At 48.7% G+C, this 19,552-nt stretch overlaps 2 protein-coding genes across 2 annotated transcripts; one reads left to right on the forward strand and one right to left on the reverse strand.

Annotated features, from left to right (window-relative positions):
* Positions 1-7,220: 7,220 nt before the first annotated feature.
* On the forward strand, positions 7,221-8,503 carry LOC150062464 (preferentially expressed antigen in melanoma-like protein 1). Its single transcript, XM_090334013.1, has 2 exons — positions 7,221-7,309; positions 7,924-8,503. The coding sequence occupies exons 1-2, from the start codon at positions 7,221-7,223 to the stop codon at positions 8,501-8,503; spliced, it is 669 nt and encodes a 222-aa protein (XP_090190139.1).
* Positions 8,504-8,562: 59 nt separating this feature from the next.
* On the reverse strand, positions 8,563-18,773 carry LOC150062465 (PRAME family member 8-like). Its single transcript, XM_090334014.1, has 4 exons — positions 18,526-18,773; positions 16,793-17,356; positions 15,637-16,090; positions 8,563-8,763 (listed from the first exon to the last, which is right to left on the reverse strand). The coding sequence occupies exons 1-4, from the start codon at positions 18,771-18,773 to the stop codon at positions 8,563-8,565; spliced, it is 1,467 nt and encodes a 488-aa protein (XP_090190140.1).
* Positions 18,774-19,552: the final 779 nt, after the last annotated feature.

The following is a 19,552-nucleotide window of genomic DNA, read 5'->3' on the forward strand; positions in this document are numbered from 1 at the left end:
AGGACTGGGGAAAAAAAAAAAAAAGAGAAAATTAGTGACAGATGCCCTGGCTCAGGCCTGTAATCCTAGCTACTCAAGAGGCTAACTTTCAACTACAGTGAAGCTAGAATTACAGGTAAGACCTACCAACACCTGGCTGTTACCTGCTTTTAACCACCAGAAGGAACTGAAAGTAGAGCTGTGGCTTAGGTGGCAGAGCTCTAGCATTGAAAAAACTGTCTAGGCCCTCAGTTCAAGCCCCAAGAGTAGCACCAAAAGGAATGACTTTTTTTTTTTTTTCATTTGGTGGGAATATTGGGGCTTGAACTTGGCCTTACACTCACCTGACTTTTCATTTAAGATTGGAACAATATCACTTGAGCCATTCCTCTGCTTCTGGATTTTGGGTTGTTAAACTATGTTAAGGCCTTTTTTGCTCAGACTGACTTTGAACTGCACTTCTCAGATCTCAGCCTCCTGAATAGCTAGGGTTACAAGCTGGGCTTACCGCAATGTCTTTGTGAGTATCACAGGTCACAGAGTTCCAACTCTATCAAAATCTGTTCTTAGCTATTTTGTTGCCCAAACCCAGGAGAGTAGCAGTCCCCCTTCCCCACCAGTCCTGAAAACCACAGTAAGAACAAACCCACCTCCAACACTGTCAGGGGCTACTGCATTTGTGAAACTCAGTTTTTAACCTCTAGGCCCAAAGTTCAGGAGTCCTAGGTTAGGTCAGGGCACTCACTGCCAGAAGCCATGGGAAGACAGAACCTGCAATCCTAGCTATTCAAAAGACTGAGATCTGAGGATTGCGGTTCAAAGCCAGCCCAGGCTTGAAAGACCCTGAGACTCTTATCTTTAATTATCCACCAGAAAAGTGGGAATCTTCCAGTGATGTTTCCATATCTTTCTAGGTTTTCCCTTCCTGTGTGTCTCCACCAGCCTTGACAAGCCTAAATGCATGGCAAGAAGGGAAGGGAAGGGAAGGGAAGGGGAGGGGAGGGGAGGGGAGGGGAAGGAGCTGTCAAAATGATGGACCGAGCCAGTGACAAAGGGACAGCAAATGACCTCAGACTTGAATAAGTCTGATCTTTAGGGGGTTGGTTTGGGGACTGTTCGGCTCTGTTTCAGAAAACAAAAATGTGAACATGACAGAGAGACTGTGGAAGCCCTGGGAAAGGAGGTGAAGACTCCGAGATGGGTTCCCATGGATGCTACATACATGGGAGAAGTGAGCTTGTGGGGGACATTAAGGGAAGAAAATTTTAAAACAGACCCTCCGGATACACCATTGTTGGGAGGTGAGAACTGGGTGGGGGGCAAGGGGAAACAGTAGAAAAAGGTCAGGGACTAAGAGCTGAACTGGGAAAATGCCTACATAGTAAAAGGGAGCCCCTGAGTCTCATAGCCAAAGCACTACATGAAGATAATCCAGACAACACCAATGCCCTCATAAAACTTCAAGAGATAGGGTTTGTGTGCCCTATCCTGGATGCTCTGCACCCCGCATGGAAATTCTGGGCAGTAACATTTTGTGTGATAATTTACATACAGTACTGTTTTTCTTTGTTGTGTTTGTTTTGCTTTGGTGCTTATTTTGGGTGGGGCTTGAACTCAAGACCTGAGACCTGTCCCTTAGCTTTTGTTGTTGTTTTTCTCAAGACTTAGCATTCTACCCCTTGAGTCACATCCTCAGGCTTGTTTGGTTGTTAACTGGAGATCAGGGTCTCCCAAGCCCTGTGCTAGTGGCTCGAGCCTGTAATCTTAGCTAGTTAAGATGCTGAGATCTGAGGACTGCAGATTGAAGCCAATAGGCATGAAAGACCTTGAGACATTTATCTCCAGTTAGCTACCAGAAAACTGGGAGTAGAGCTGTGGCTCAAAGTGGTAGAGTGTCGCTGCAAGGACAGGTCACTTCAGAGGCAGACTGGGAATGATCACAGACATAAATCGCTGCAAGCAGAGGTCTTTTATTTCTCTCTCCTTTCTTCTCTGCCTCTCTCCTTTCTCCTTCTCTCTTCTCCCTTCTCCGTCTTTTTTCCCTTCTCTCCCTTCCCCAGAAATCCCACACTCTTTATATCCTTAAGCAGTCAATCACAGTAAAAGTCATCTGCAAAGCAGCAAACAAACCTAGAAGAAATGGAGCGATCCACTCTATCCACAAGCGCGGAAGAAACAAATCAACAAATGCAAAGAAACTTCCTGGTCCGCAAGTACTGACTCATTAGCGAGCTGCCCTGTGCCATCTTATCATCTTACTTCCTCAGGAGGCTGAAAGCAATGGTCTCCAACAGTACAGCACTAGCCTTCAGCAAAAAAAAAGCCCAGGATAGCACCCAGGTGTTGAGTTCAAGCCCCCAAACAGACAGAATAAGAGTCTTAGCTACTCTGGAAGCTGAGATCTGAGGATCAAGGTTCAAAGCCAGCCCGGGCAGTAAAGACTTTGAGACACTTTTCTCCAGTTAACTGACAGAAAATGGGAAGTAGCACTGTGGCTCAAGGAATAGGGCAGTAGCCTTGAGCTGAAGAGCTCAGGGACAGTGCCCAGGCCCAGAGTCTAAACCCTACAACCAAAATAAATAAAGAAATAAAAATAAAATCTTAAGGATTTTTCTGCCTGAGCTGGTTTTGAACTATGATCCTTAGATCTCAACCTCCTAAAGTAGGATTGCAAGTGTGAACTATGAGGGCTGGCCTTAACTTCTTAGAACAAATGGTGAAAGTGCTGTTTAAAAACTGTTTTTTATTGTAATTAATAGAAGAGTTACATTATATCACCAGTTAGAAGGTATATTTCTTTACAATCATTGCTACCCCTTCTTGTGTTTTTGTCCCCATTTTCCTCCCCACCTATTTTTTTTGGCCAGTCTTGGGCTTGAGCTCAGGGCCTGAGCACACTGTTCTTGGACTTTCTCAAGGCTAGAGCTCTACCACTTGAGCCTCAGACCATTTCTGGCTTTTTTCTATGTATGTGGTACCAAGGAATGGGACCCAAGTCTTCCTGCATGCTAGGCAAGCACTCTACCACTAGGCCAAACTCCCGGCCCCTATTTCTTTCTTTTTTTTAGATCATGGGTATTGAACTCTGGGCCTGGGGCTGTCACTGAGCTATTTAGCTTAAAACTATCACTCTTTCCCTACAGCCATAGCACCACTTCCCGTTTTCTGCTGGTTAATTGGAGATAAGAGTCTCATGGACTTTAGTGCCTAGGCTGGCTTTGAACAGCCATCCTCAGATCTCAGCATCCTCAGTAGCTAGGATTATAGGCTTGAGGCATTGCCCCTGGCTCTGAAACTGCTCTGAATATAAGGGAACAGTTCAAACTCAGACCCCCCAGCCACACCACAACCTCCTGATCCACTCAGTGATAGTCCACTCCCAAGGATCCCCTCCAGAAACAAAGAACTGGGCCTGTGACTTGCTATGGTCTAACGTTGCATTATTTTCCCAGCTTCTGTTCCCAGTCCCCCCATTTCACCTCAGGCCCTTGTCTGTAGCTCTGGAGCCAGCTGGAGCCAGCTTAGAAGGCTGAAGATGTGCTGAAGAAGCACTGTCTTCCCTTGGATGCAAGGTAATCAATCTCACCATTCCTCCATTTTTTTTTGGCCAGTCCTGGAGCTTGAACTCAGGGCTTGAGCACTGTCCCTGGACACATTTTGCTCAAGGCTAGTACTCTGCCACTTGAGCCACAGCACCACTTCCAGCTTTTTCTGTATATGGTTCTGGGTAATCGAACCCAGGGTTTTATGCATATTAGGTGAGCTGCTACAACTAGGTTAGCTCTCACATCTGGCAACATGCCTCTTGATTCGGTGTGCTGGAGCCAGCTGCTGGCCTTAACATATGGGATTCTTGGATTCTGTGTGTGTGTGTGGGGGGGAGTGGTACCTTCTTGGGATTGAGCTGAAGAACCTGTAGTCTCAGATTGTAGTTATAGGCCAGTCTCCAAGCAATTCTTCCCTTGACCTCCCAATTAGCTGAGTCTACAGTCAGGATCTGAAGAAGAGAAGAGACAGTGGGATGCTCAGTTCAAGTCCCAGTATTGCCCCCCCCAAACACAGTCAGATTATCTTTGTCTGTGAATATGGTGGCCCTTCTACCTAGAAGGCAGAACACCTACCATACCCTGGCAAGATAAGAGCAAGCCTTTCTGCCTCACACACTTGGAACTTGAAGGTCCCAGAAGAGTGAGTAAAGCACTCACAGAAGAAAGAAAGTTTTAACTGGGTGTTAAAACTTTCAGTCTCCCTCACCCTTCCCCTTTCCTCAGGACTCTCTGGAGAAGGCAGAGAAACCAATCAGGATGAAGTGGGTGGAGTCTCAGGGGCCTTGAGCAGAGGCTGCTTTCTGATTGGGTACTAGTAGTTGGCCAAGGGAGGGGCAAGTAAACTAGGGGAATAAAGCTTCAGAGGAGCCAGGGGAGAAGAGAATCCTGGTAAGAGGAGTCACTTCCTGAGCCTGCTGCCTTCAGAGAGCCCCACTGACCTGGGCCACATCTGGTAAGTCCCCAGCCTCCCTAGGGAAAAGGCAAGAGTCCTCTCAGCCAGTCACAGCGGTGACAGCAGGTCCAGGATGCCATAGAGAATATTGTGATTTGGGCTGCTTCTTCTTTGTGCCTGTCCTGGGCCTTGAACTCAAGGCCTGTGTGCTGTTCCTGAGATGCTTTGGCTCAAGGCTGATGCTCTACCATTTGAGCCACAGCTCCACTTGTGGGTTTTTTGGTGGTTGATTAGAGATGAGGGTCACAGGTTTTACCATCCAGGGTGACTGCAGGCCATGATCCTCAAATCTCAGGGTGAGTTACAGATGTGAGCCACTGACACCCTGCAGGAATTGGTGGTCTGTTGATGAACATATTTGAGACATTAGCTTTGATTCTAAATGCACCCTCACCCTCAGCCAAAATACTTTGATTTGTTCTGGTCACTGTCACTTTAAACTTATAAAACAAAATACTGTTTTTTAAATACATTTATTTGAATTGAAGTGGGTTTTTGCTGTTGTTGTTTAGTATGGGGGGGGGGTTGTGTGTTTAGTTCCAGTACTGGGGCTTTAACTCAGTCTGCTGTTGTCCTCAAGATTTTTTTGCTCAACAACAACACTCCACCACTTGAATCACAGATCCATTGCAGGTTTTTGGTGGTTTACTGAGAAACATCCTTGAGCCAAAAGTGTCCAAAGACAGTGCCTAGGCCCTGAGTTCAAGCCCCAGGACTGGTAAAAAAAATCTCAAACTTTCTTGCCAGAGGTGGCTTTGACCTGTGATGCTCACTTCTTAGCCTCTTGAGTAGCAAGGATTATAAGTATGAGACTTGGGGCTTGGCTTGAAATTATTCTCTCTCTCTCTCTCTCTCTCTCTCTCTCTATATATATATATATATATATATATATATATATATAATTTTTTTTTGCCTGTCTGTGGCTTGAGCTCAGAGCCTGAGCACTGTTCTTGGACTTTCTCTAGACTAGAGCTCTACCACTTGAGCCTCAGCACCACTTCCAGCTTTTTTCTGTGTATGTGGTACTGAGGAATTGAACCTGGGTCTTTGTACATGCTAGGCAAGCACTCTACCACTAGGCCAATCTCCCGCCCCCCCCTCTCTCTATATATATTTTTAATTTTATTATATTTTGCACCAGTACCGGGGCTTGCAATCAGAGTTTTGGCACTGTTCCTTAAGTATTTTTTGTATGCTAGGTGGGGCTTTGACTCTATCCCTTATGGTGTGTACTCTATCCTTTAATTATTTGCTCAAGGCTAGTTTTCCACCATTTTGAGGCACAGCTCCATTTGTTTTCTGGTGGTTAAGTGAAGATAAGAGTTTCAAGGACTTTTTTCTATGGGCAGTGTATTCTCAAATTCCAGTCCCAAGCCCCTGGGGAGGCGGGTGGAGAGGACAAGTAAGTAAATAACTCTTTTATTTTATTTTTTATTTTTTGGTCAGTCAAGTGACTTGTACTCTGGGCCTGGGCATTGTCTCTGAGCTCTGTCACTCAAGACTACCACTTTACCCCTTCAACCTCTGTGCCACTTCCTGTTTTCTGGTGGTTAATTGGAGGTAAGAGTCTCGCACATGGTGGGAGTTTGGCCTAGTGGTAGAGTGCTTGCCTAGCATGCACGGAGACCTGGGTTCGATTCCTTAGTTCTACCTACATAAAAAAGCCTGAAGTGAGGCTGTGGTTCATGTGATAGATAGAGCTCTAGCCTTGAGGAAAGCCCAACGACAATACTCACGGACTTCTTAGTGCCTAGGCTGGGTTTGAACTGAGATCCTCAGATCTCAGCCTTCTGAGTAGCTAGGATTACAGGAGTGAGCCACCCTGCCCAGCCTAAGTGGAACTGTAACTCAAGTTATCCTTGAGCACTGAGATACAAGGGCAGTGGTCAGGACCTGAATTGAAGGCACAGGACACACACACACACACACACACACACACACACACACATTATTGGGGTGACTTTCAGGCTCCTCATTATCCGTGATCAGTGGGTTCTGAGATCAGAGTCCTGGCTGGAATTGGTTGCGACCATGATGAGCTGTGTGTGCCTGTGTTGGGGTCTTCCTGCTGCCTGGTGTCCAGTGCTGTGCCTGGGTGGGCGTCAGGGCTGAATGGAAAGGGCACCAACTGACGTCTCTCCCCAGAGCAGCAGTGGTGACAGTGATGTGACATGAGTTCTCTTCAAGAAAGGCCTTGTCAGCTTAGGTCAGGCTTGCTTTTCTCCTGCAGGTTCGTCCCACTGACGACCATGAGCTTTCCCACACTGCGGCAGCTGGGAGTGGAGAGGCTGCTGGAGGACCCGGCCCTGGCCATGTCTGCTCTGGAGGTCCTGCCCTGCAACCTCTTTGTCCCATTTCTGGAAGAGGTGGTTGTCAAGAGCCGTGTGAAGGTGCAGAAAGGCACGGACGGGTGGAAAGGCATGAAGGAGGTGCTGAGGGCCACGGTGCAGGCCTGGCCCTTTCCCTGCCTCCCCCTGGGGGACCTGCTGTGCAGAACAGACCGAGATATCATGGCAGTCATCCTGGAGACACTTGACATGCTGCTGGAGCAGGAAGTGTGGCCCAGGTAAGGGAAACCCAGGTTGCCAGCAAGGGAGGATCCTGGGGTCCAGGATGAGACACACCACAGTCAGGGAGAGTGGGGTAGATGCATGAAAGTCGTGAGGGGCTGGGGGATCACAAGGCTCTCTGCTGAGCTCTTGTGGAAGAGGGCGTCTTCTGGGTGCGCAGGGTTCCCGGGGATGGCTGCAGGCATGGCTGCCGAGTACATCATTAACCTTCTCCCCCAGGGTATAGAAGTAGAAAAGAGTGGAAAAAGCAGCCGGGCAAGGTGGGTGATGCCTGCAATCCTAGCTACTCTGGAGGCTGAGATCCGAGGATTGGTTCAAAGACAGATCGGGCATGAAAGAGACTCTTGTCTCCAATTAACCTCGTGAAAACGGGAAGTGGTGTTGTGGCTCAAGGGGTAGGGTGGTAGCCTTGAGCTGAAGAGAAGAGCTCAGGGACAACGCCCAGGCCCAGAGTTCAAGTCCCACGACCACCACCACCAACAAAAAGATTGGAAAAAGCTACAGGATGCCACTGGCTTATTCCTATAATTCTAATGACTTAGAGGACTGCGATATTGAAGATCTCTCTTCAAAGCCAGCCCAGGAAGGCAAGTGCAAGACCTTTCTCGAATGAGCCAAAATGAAAGCCAGAAGTGGAGGTGTGGTTCAAGTGGTGAGCAATTAGCTTTGAGTGGAAAAAGCTAAGGGACAGGACACAGGCCCTGCCTTTAAGCCCCACTAATAGTATGCAAAGAGAGGAAGGCAGGCAGGCAGGCAAGCAGTCAGGTAGGCAAGCAAAAAGAAATGTAGTGGGCTCACTTGTCTAGATCAAGTATAAGTGGAGAATGGAAGTCGTCGTGTGTCTGTTGAGACTCTGCTGTGTCTCCCCCAGTAGATGCAAACTTCGGGTGATAGATCTGCAGAATACGTTCCTGAACATCTGGACTGTGGACTACTTGTTTTTAATGGGCTCAGAAGCGCCCCTGACTGACAGGCCAGCAACAAATCACCATCCAGAGAGGACAGAAGAGCCGCCCCTCCGGATATTCACAAATATTGTCCTCAGTGACAGCCCCCTGGAATGGGTCCTACCCCATGTGCTCCCCTGGGCTGAGATGAGAAAAGGCCGGGTGCAGCTGTACTGTAAAAGGCTGCAGATTTTTTCACCATGCACCTCAATCTCCATCTTCAACATACAGAGCTTTCTGCGCATGCTTCATCTGGACGCCATCCAGGAGCTGGTTGTGGATGTTTTGTGGAATCAAGAAAACATGGAGAACATGGTTCCCTATCTGGTCCAGATGAAGAATCTTCGTATCTTGTCTCTCACCAGGATAAACATAGGCACTAGGAGTTACCAATTCAAGAAATTCTACAAATACATTGTCCAAGTGCTGAAGGAGAAAAACCTCCAAGAACTTCATATATGTCAAGTCTTATTCCTTTATGGAAAGCTGCACAAGGTGCTCAGGTGAGCCCGGGGCCTTGGGTTGGGTGGATAGGAATGGGCTGCAACTGTCTGTGGTTATCCACGCTAGCAGGGTGAGCATGAGGAGACACAGGGAGAGGCGCCCCCTTTGGTCCACTGCTCAATTCTCACTGGTTTCTCAATCTCGGGAGAAGGCAGGATGCATGCTGGGAGCATGCTCAGTTGGGAAGCCTGCCATGGTCTAGGTAGGGGTGAATTGCTGGGAGTTTCTCTATTGGAAATGAGTCTGGGCTCACAGGTTAGAACCTGGAAGAACAAAAGATCCTGAAACCAGGGGAACAGGAAAGGACGATTTGCTGAGATCCAGAAATGAGGAGGCCCTAAGAGCAGGAAGTCAAGATGTGTGGCCAGAGATGAGGAGAGGGGGCTGCAGAGAGGGCAGCATGAGCCCGACTCAAGGGGCACTGACAGGCCTCAGCCTGGGGCGGGGAGTGACAGGTCTCAGTCAGCATTCTCTGTGGGTGGACTCCATCGGTGCATCAGGACCGCCTCTAAGGACCATGTCCTCCCTGAGTCTGCTCTGCTCAGCACCATTCACCCAGTGTCTCTCCTCTCTCTTCAGGATCCTGAAGCCCTTGACGACTCTGTCTTTGAATGGTTGTTCACTAATGCAAGAAGACTTGAGGCTTCTGTCCCAGTGTCCCTGCACCAGTCAGCTCAAGCACCTGTATCTCAGTAATGTACATATGGGTCACTTCAGTGCAGAGCCCCTTCGAGCTCTGCTGGAGAGAGTGGCTGGCACTGTGGAGACCCTGGCCATAGAGCACTGTGAGATCACTGATGCCCAGCTCTCTGCCATCCTGCCCACCCTGAGCCAGTGCTCAAAGCTCAGCTTGTTCAGTTTCTTTGGGAATCCCATCTCCACGGCCGCCCTGCAGAACTTGCTAAGGCACACAGCCAGGCTGAGCCAGCTAAGTGAAGGGCTGTATCCTGCCCCTCTGGACATCTATGGCGGCTCTAGATTGTACCCAGGTGAATGCTGTTTAGAGAGATTTTCTTTGGTCTGTGCGAGGTTGGTACAGTTCCTAAGACACATACAGCCTGCCCATGAGGTCCGGATCTGTGCCCCGTCCTGTGTCTGTGAGAGGTGCCAGCTGTACCGCCTGGCATCCAGGGACTTCTGGGTACTTACAGAGGACTGTCCTTTTTCAAGTTATTTTTAGACCCTGTTTTTTTTTTTTTTGTGCACTTCACTAGTTTGTTTTTTTCTTGGGTTCCCTTGGAAATGAACATGTGTTCTCTTTAGGACGCTGCTACATCCTAGAGGGGTTCAAAGCCCATACCATTCCCCAGGGATAAAAGAAAAAAAAAAAGGAGAGGACAAGTTCCCTGGTGGCAGGAATGTGATGCGGGATCTTCATTTTATTTTCTAACAGGGTGCCAGTGGCTCGTGCCTATAATCCTAATTATTCAGGAGGCTGAGACCCAAAGATCAAAGTTCAAAGCCAACATCAGGAATAACAGTTGTTGTTTTTTGTTTGTTTGTTTTTGGCCAGTCCTAAGGCTTGAATTGAGGGCCTAAGCACTGCCCAATCCTGGGGCTTGAGCACTATCCTTGGACTTTCTCAAGGCTAGCACTCTACCATTTCAGCCACAGCACCACTTCAGGTTTTTTGTGTGTATGTTGCACCGAGGAATCAAACCCAGGGCTTCATGCATGCTAGGCAAGCATTGTAGCACTAGGCTACACTCCCGGTTCCCTCTAGTAGATGCTTATCTACAATAATCTGCATAATTTCCCAAACCAGGTGTGGAGCTGTGGATGAAAGTGGCAGAACCCAAGCTTGAGAAAAAAATCTCAGCTACAGTATCCAGGTACTGACTTTAAGCCCCAGAATCATCTCCCAAATTGAAAGGCAAACTCATTTAGGAAGAAATTGCTAGCTCATGGTAGTTTATGCCTCTAATCCTAATCTGGAGGATAGGAAAGTTTCAGAAACGTATCCCCAATTATCTGCATTTCCTCCCCAAACCAGAAATGGCTCAGGCTCAGAGGGATGGCAAACAGCTCAGGGACAGTGCCCAGGCCACAGCAGACTCCTCCCTAGAGAAAAGCTTATGCTGACCTTGAATAGGTCAAAGGTACTTCAAGCGCAGACTTTTTTTTAATTCTTTTTAAAATTTTGTACTGTTATTGTAAAGGTGAGGTACAGAGGAGTTGCGTTGACACAAGTCAGGTGAAGAATACATTTATTGGGCCGGGAGTTTGGCCTAGTGGTAAAATGTTTGTCTAGCATGCACAAAGACCCAGGTTCAATTCCTCAGTACCACACACATAGAAAAAAGCTGGAAGTGGTACTGAAGCTTAAGTGGTAGAGCTCTAGTCTTGAGAAAGTCCAAGGATAATACTCCGGTCCTGAGTTCAAGCCCCAGAATTGGCAAAACAAAGATTTTGGCGGGGGAGGGAAATGGGTACCAAGACATGTGAAAGGGTATCAATGTATTTGAATTAATGCACCTTCTATCTGGCAAATATCATGTAACCCTTTTACTAATTACAATAAAAAAATGCAAAAAAAAGATTCTGGCTTGTGTGGGTTTGAAATTCAGTATTTCCAGGTCTCGACATGAGAAGATAAAGAGTTGAAGAGTGTGCTGAACAAGCACAATACAGTGGGCTGGTGCCTCTAATCCTAGCTACCCAGAAAGCGGAGCCCCAGATTGAGGTTCAGGACTGGCGGAGGCAGGAAACTCCAATAGACTCTCGTCTACAGTGATCTGCATTTCTGTCCCAACCAGCATGGGGCTGTGGCTCAAATGGCAAAACCCTAGATTTGAGCAAAAAAAGCTGAGGAACAGCCAGGTGCGATGGCTCATGCTTGTAATCAATCCTAGCTATTCAGGCAGCTGAGATCTGAGGATCACTGTTCAGAGCCAGAGGGCACTAAAGGACCTGAGACTCTTATCGTCAATTAATCACTAGAAAACAGGAACTGGGGCTGTGGCTTAAGGGGTAGGGCAATATCTTTCAGTTAAAGTACTCAGGGACAGCACCCAGGTCAGAGTTCAAGCCCCATGACACCTGCCTCGCCCACCCCCCCAACAACAACAAAACAGCTCAGGAACACTGCCCAGGAGCTGAGTTCAGGCCTCAGTACAATTCCAAATTCCTAAATATAGGAAGTACTTGCATGCTGGGCCCTGGTAACTCCTGCCTGCAATCCTTCTCAGGAGGCTCAGTTATGAGAATCACAGTTAAAAGCCAGCCTGGGCAGGCAAGTCTGTGAGACTCTTATCTCCAATTATGTGTATTTCTTCCCCCATACCATGGCTGGGGCTGTGGCTCAAAGTGGTTAACCTTAAGTGAGAAAGGCTATGGACAGTGCCCAGGGCACAGCAGACCCCTCCCCTCTAACAGGAGAGAAACAATAGGCTGGAGCCTTATGAGCTTGAACAGGTCAAAGTTACTTTAAACAAGTGATTTTATTATTTTTATTTTTATGGTTATTATAAAGGTGAGGTACACAGGGATCAGAGTTATGTAAATCAGGCAAAGAGTCCACTTCTTTTTGGACAATGCTACCTTTTCCCTTGGTGTTTCCCAGTATTTCCCTCCAATTCCCAACCATAAGTTGTACAGTTGGTTTTTCAACCTAGAGTCTAGTAAGGGTCACAGCTACACTTGATCTCCCTTTCTCCCTCCATTTCTTAGCCTAAGTTCAACCTTCTCAGGATGTGGTTGTGTTAGATGGGAATTCAGTCAGCTAGATACAGAAGCACCATCTTGAGAGGTCCAGTGAGAGTCCCTATTAGAAAGCCATTGACTGCATGTTGATTCCTGTGTTAACTCTGCTATGTTAACTCACTAAACTATGTTGCATCATAATGCCTGCCTATTGGTGAATTACTTTGCCTGCCCATGACAGGTGTGGAGCTATGGTACCTTGGGGACCAAGGGTGGGGTTCTTATCCCCTCCCAGATGGGATCCTGCCTGCAGGCCAGGTGTGTGGTCAAGCCTGTCCATGAGCACCCGGTGTCTTCCTTGACATGGAAGATTATGATAGGACTCCATCCTTCATCTTGAGATACAAGGATTGGGCTGAGGGCCAGGAGTTTGGCCTAGTGGGAGAGTGCTTGCCTAGCATTCACGGAGACCAGAGTTCCATTTCTTGGTACCACATATATAGAAAAAAGCTGGAAGTGGTGCTTGGTTCAAGAGGCAGGGTTCTAGCCTTGAGAAAGTCCAAGGACAGTGCTCAGGAATGGGCAAGTTCAAGCCTGAAGACTGGGAAATAAACAAGATTTGGCCAAGGGAAGAGGCAGGTCCTTCAACGTCTTTCTCCCTGCACTTTGACTGAAGGGAATCCTGGTTGATCATCGACCCTACAAGTAGGAAGGAGGCCTGCAAGACTTTAGGTGGCCATGAGCTCCAGTTCCTGGAGCAAAGGCCCTCCTTCCCTGGGTCCATCCCTGCTGGCAAGATGCCAAGGCCCTGCCACTACCAATAGTTGGGTCAGGAGTCTCAGGCTTTGTGTCTGCTGACCAGAGGCTTCTCTGCACTGGCTGGCCTCTCCTGCCCCCTGCTGGATGGACTATGCCATAGCTCTGCCCCCACCTCTCCACACTGCCCACCATCCTGGTGGCTTCCAGCCCCTCTTGCACTCAACAGGTTGTGGAAAAGAAAGATGGCTGTCTTCACTTTGGGGAAAGACAAGATGTCTGAGTAGGTTAAGGAATGAATGCAGTGATTCTGAGGTTGACATCAGCCTCAACGCATCTAGTGTGGTGAGCTGGCACACAGGGCTCCAGCAAGTTGTGCAAGGCCACCCAGAGCCTAGGGTGAAGCAGCCTGGCCCCAAGTGGGTCAGTGGACTCCATTGTTCCTGCACATGCAGCCCCTCAGTCCACAAGTCTGGGGCTTCCTGTAGTTGTGGCTCAGCAGGAAGGCATCCAGGGTCTGGCATTGCCTCTGGATTGGTACAGGACTAGTTTTCTTAGAAAGACTCACAAGCACTTTCTCATTTTTTAAATGTATGTACTGAGACTTGAACTTAGAGCTTTGCTTGTGTAGGTGTTTTTGCACTTGGCTGGTAATCTGCCACTGGAAAACCTGGGGTTTTGTTTGTCCCAATAAAAGGCTAATTGTAGAGAAGAGTCTCAAGGAGGGCTGGGAATGTGGTTTAGTGGTAGTGCTTGCCTAAGATGCATAACTCCATGTAATGCCTAGATTTGAGGTCCTCAAAGACCACCAAGGAGCCGAACCGATATAAGAGCAGGAGAGTCTTTTATTGCAAGCTAGAGCCTGGACTCACAACCATCGCCAACACAGTGGGTGAGAGTTGAGAGCCCCGACTCCTTTGTTCCCAGAGTTTTTTTTAACACGCTGACCATATGGTGCTAGTTGACCACATACAGGGTAATTAGGATTGTAACATTCACACAGAACTGCACAATTTTGCCACATCACAGTGAGTGACCACTCAAATCCTAACCTGTTTCTGGGGAGTCATTTGAATTACCCTATCTTTTTCTACCTGACTTTGGTGCGCAGTCTTGGTGGGCAAGAGGAGGGGTCAGCGACTGTGGCAGGAGGCGGGGGACTGCCCACATGCCTCTTCTCGATTGGGCTCATCCCCTTAGTTCCTTGCCTTTTGTTCCTGAGTTCTATTATCGAGAGTTTACAGTTCACAGCTTGGGAACTTCCTGAGTTAACTGAGTTTCTATGGGGTCTGGGTTAGTTTTAGTTAACAGACTCAGTTGTCTTCATTGTGGGAATGGGTGATACCTAGAGAGGATGGGAGAGGGGTCTTACAGGAGGTTTTAGGGGAGGTGGTTGTTGACACATTTCCAGTCATTGTGTCTTTAGCAGGATGACATCTAAGTCTGAAATGGCTATATTTTGTTCGGGCTTCACATCCACAGTACCACATACACAGAAAAGAACAGAAGTGGCACTGTGGTCGACTGGTGTGGCCTTATCCTTGAGCAAAAAAAGCATAGTAAACAGAACTCAGGCCGTGAGTTCAATCCCCAGCACACACACACACACACACACACACACACACACACACACACACACACACACACAGACTCCTAGATGGTAAGCCACTGGTCTTTAGGCTCATTAGCGATTTTTTTTTATTGTAATTAGTAAAAGGGTTACATGATATTTGCCAGATAGAAGGTGCATTAATTCACATACATTGATACCCTTTCACATGTCTTGGTACCCATTTCCCTCCCCCCCCCACATCCCCCACCCGTCTTGGTTTTCCCCCCCTTCCCTATCAAATTTCAAATATCCAAATACAAATAAATTCAATATATCAGATAACAAAGTGATCATTAGCGATTTTTTTTTGTGTGTGTTTTTTCTTGGTCTTGACCTCAGTGCCCTGGTACTGTACTTGAGGTTTTTAGTTCAAAGCTAGTTCTCTAGAACTTTGAGCTACAATACCACTTCCAGTATTGTGGTATTTATTTGGACATGAGCCCCATGGATTTCCTTCCCTGGCTGGCTGGCTTAAAGTTTGAACCTCAGATCTCTACCTCTTGAATACCTAAGACTACATGCATGAAGGATACCAGGCAGATTTTACACACACACACACACACACACACACACACACAATGTTGGCATTGGAGTGTCAGTGCTGGGGCTTGAACTCTGGGCCTGGGTCCGGGTCCTGAACTGCCTGTGCAGCTTTGGACTGCAATCCTCAGAACTCAGCCTCCTGAGTACTCAGAACTAGAGGTATTGAAGAACCATACTCAGCTACAATGTCCTCTGACGAGGAGATTGAAATCTCAGCATCGTGAGTAGCTGGGAAGCAGGCATAAGCCATGGAGCCCTGCTTACCATGACTGATTTATTGACTGGAAGTTAAATGAACGTAATGAGTGGATCCATGAACATGTGGCCTTTTCCTCAGAGCCATTCAGGAAAACAGGGATGTCCTCTTGTTCCTCCCATGTTGAATCCACTCCATCCAGATTCCAAGTTGAGAACACAGGACAGAGGAGCCCCAATACCACATGGCAGGTCCCTGATGTCCCCTCTAAGATGGACCAGTGTCTTAAAGGGGACTTTCATGTTCATTTCCAGGGGACCCCAAGAACACAATCCAGAGAACCCCAAAATATCAATAAGTCCGTGAAAATGGAATTTTTTCCCTCACTTCCCAGTTGCCACTGGGTGCCAGGCTGTGGAATTGGAACTTCTCACAAGAAGCACAGGAGTTGGTGCTGATGTGAACCTCATGGGCTGGCTGTATGTCCCTCAGGATCGGCAGCAAGTTCTCACAGACCTGAGACAATTTCTCCTTGTTGATTTTACAATGGCCAGAACTTGGTTGATCATAGCTCTCCAGAGGGGTGGGATACAGCCCTTCACTTAGCTGGCTCAGCCTGGCTGTGTGCCTCAGCAGGTTCTGCAGGGCGGCTATGGTGATGGGATTGCCAAAGAAACTGAACAAGCTGAGCTGGGAGCACTGGCTCAGGGTGGGTAGCATGGCAGAGAGCTGGGCATCATCAATTCCACAGTGTTCTAAGGCCAGGGACTCCAGGGTTCCAGCCACTTTCTCCAGCAGAGCTCGAAGAGGCCCAGGGCTGAAGTGAACCACATACACATTCCTGAGGTGCAGGTGTTTCAGCTGATGGATGCAGGGATTCTGGCACAGTTGTTTCCAGTCTCCTGCCCAACATGGAAATGAATGCAAGGACAGAGCTGTCAAGGGCCTCAGGGTCCTGAAGAGAGAGCAGAGGGACTGGGTGAATGGTGCTGAACAGAGCAGACTTGGGTAGATGGTCCTCACAGGTTGTGCTGATGCAGCAATGGAGACCAATCACAGGAGAATGCTGGCTGAGCCCTGTGTCCCTCCACCACCCAGGCTGCTTCCTGTCAGTGTCCCCGCGCCTGACCCATGCTGCCTTCTCTCCTCCAGCCCCCTCTCCTCACATCTGGCTTCCTGCCCTTGGGCTCATTCTCCCTAAAACCTCAGCAAAATCATCCTTTCCTGTTCCCCTTGCTTCAGGACCCTCTTATCCTTCCAGTTTCCTTTCCATCTGGTAGCTCAGAATCCCTTCCTACAGAGCATCTCACAGCCACTCACCCTGCACAGGACCCCACAGGGAGCTTCATCCCCACAGCATGCTCCCAGCATGCACCCTGCTTTCTCCTGTGATTGACACATCAGGGTAGAGCTAAGGATTACACTGGACAATGTGTCCATTCTTGTGTCTTCCCAGAATCACCTCCCCAGCATGTTGACTGCACACTCGTGAGGCCCTTCCATTTCTCCCCAGCCCAAGGCAGGCTCTGTCCCCCATGTGTACCTGAGGGCCTCGTGCAGCTTCTCATAAAGGATCACGTCTTCATCCATCTGAGACACTTGGTGATGTTCAAGGTGCAGTAGTGCAGCCAATTCATGGACACGGATCACATTAGGTTTTCTCTTCTTGGAGAGGGTAAGGCTGCGAAGGTTCTTCATCTGGACCAGATAAGGAACAATATTCTCAGTTCTGTGATGCCAAAAATCCTCCACAAGCAGCTCCTGGATGGAGTCCAGATGAAGCCAAGGCAGAATGTCGTGTAGTTTAGAGGTGGAGGGTGCGTGTAACGGTGACAGAATCTGCAGCTTCTTACAGCACAGCTGAACCCGGCCAGTCCTCGCCTTGGCCCACTGCAGCAAGTGGGCTAGGCCACAATCCAGGGGCCCATCATCAATGACAACATGGAGGAAGATCCGGAAGGGCGGCTCCTCTGTCATCTCTGGATGGTGATTCGCTGCTGGCTTGTCAATCAGGGCCAGTGCTGAGCAGGCTCGGGACAACTCTATGTACCCCAACCCCAAGATGCTCACGGACATTTCCCGCAGATCTATCACTCGCAGTTTGCATCTACTGGGGAGACACAGGACAGACATGGGTCAACTTCCAATCTTTGCTTTCATCTGATCTAGCCAACCTTGAGCCCACCACATTTACTCTTTCACCAGCTTGCTCTGTTTGTTTCCTTTTAGCTTTCTCCCTCCATCTCTTTCTGTTCCCTAGTAATGGGGCCTGAAAGCAAGGCCACTGTGCTGTCCCTGAGGCTTCTCCACTCAAGGCTAGTTGCACTACCACTTGAATAACACCCCCATGTCTGGCTTTCTCTCTTGCTCAATCTGAGATAAGAACCTGAGGAGCTTTGTGCCAGTGGCTCAAGCCTATAACCTAGGTACTAAGGAGGCTGAGGTGTGAGGATCATGGTTCAAAGCCAGGCTGGGCACACAAAAATCCAGGAGACTCTTGTCACCAGTTATCCAGAAACTTGGGCTATGGCTGTAATGGTAGAATGTTAGGCTTGAGCTGAAGAGCTCGGGGACAGCGCCCAGGCCCAGAGGTCAAGCACCACAAGGACATTCCCTCGCCCCACCCCTCCCCCCTGCCACCCACAAAAAAAAAAAAATGAGTTAGGCATTTTGCTGCCCCTTTGTTTGAATGAGGTCCTCAACATTTTTTCCCCTAAGAAGCTAGGATTACAGGACTGAGCCACAGCTATTCTGAAGGGTTTCTTTCCTTTTCTTTTTTCCCATTGTTTTGTTTGTTTGATTTTTTGGTTGTAGGGGTGACTTGAACTTTGGGGCCTGGGGCCCTGTCCCTGTGCTCTTCAGCTCTGGGACAGCATCCTATCTCTTCTACTACCTACCCTAGAGCCACTTCCAATTTCTTGGCAATAATTGGACAGAAGAACCTCACCAACTTTTTGGAGCCTGTCTGACTTTGAACTGCAATCCTCACATGTCACATCTCAGCCTCCTGAGTAGCTAGGATTACTCGTGTGAGCCTCTCCAGACTCCTGAAAATGTTCTTAAGAGCTAAAGGAAGAATGAGGTGGGGACCTCGCAGGCATCCCCAGCAACCCTCCACACCAGAAGCCCTCTTCCACCAGAGCTCAGCAGAGAGTCTGTGACCCTCTGGCCCCTAGAGTTGCCTAGGTGTCTAACCTACTCTCCCTGAGTCCCCTGTCACCTGTGTCCCATCCTGCACTCAGGGTCCTCGCTTGCCAGACTCCTGCCGGTCCTCACCTGGGCCACATGTCCTGCTCCAGCAGCATATCAAGCCCCTTCAGGATGGCTTGCAGAGTCTTCAGGTTGTCTCTGTCCCTCCGGGACCCCACAGGGAGGTAGGCAAAGGGCCAGGCTGACACCAGGGCCTTCAGCATCGCCATGTGTCTCCCGACAATGGTCACTATTAACAGTTTAGGGAAGAGATTCCAGGGAAGGACCTGCAGAGCAGAGATGGCCAAGCCCTGGTCCTTCAGCAGGCTCACCATTGCCAGAAGCCAGAGTTCCGATGGAGACCGTGTCCCCATAATGAACCTGCAGAGGAAAGTTCAAGGGATGGCAGCTAAAGATGAATGTGTATGAGTTCACGTTGAGAAGCCCCTTCTCAGACACAACTCACTCAATGACAACATCACTACTCCAGCAAGGGGAGAGATGTCAGTTCATGTCCTTTCCACTTACTCCTCATGCCCACACAGACACTGGGTCAGAGTCCTCTCCACAACAGAGACAGAGCCAAGCTCCTCCAGCTTGGATGTGTGCTCCTGTGCGTGTACTCAAGTGCAAGGGTGTGGATGTCTCCTGGGACCTGAAAACAAGTCCCGGACTCTGCCCTGGACCTTTAGTCCTCAAAGCTAGCTAGCCCTTTACTGCTTAAGTCTCAGCTCCATTTCTCATGCTTACTTGGAGATTAAACTATCACAGACTCTTCTGCCTGCTGGAGCTTCCACCCTGACCCTCAGATCTCATCCTTCTGAGTAGCTAGGATAACAGGAGTTAGCCACAGGCACTGGGCACAGCCTAGGCTTTTGCCTTAAGCCCTGCCAGCACTCTCAGCCCTACAACAAAGGCCACAGGAGAGTCATGAGCCCAGCCTTTCTGCTCTTCTCTTCCTCAGACACCTCCACGTGGACTGCTGAAGACCGCAGGCAATAGGAGCCACAGCGCTCCGTGTCTATGCTTTTGCTGAGCAGCAGCCAGGCCAGGCACCGTGTGGGGTGTCCTGTGCACAGCACCACCTCTGACATGGAGCCTCACTGAAGGACTG

This window comes from Megascapheus bottae, chromosome 6 (genome assembly GCF_031878675.1).
Source record: "Megascapheus bottae isolate mThoBot1 chromosome 6, mThoBot2.hap1, whole genome shotgun sequence".
NCBI classification, from domain to species: Eukaryota; Metazoa; Chordata; class Mammalia; order Rodentia; family Geomyidae; genus Megascapheus; species Megascapheus bottae.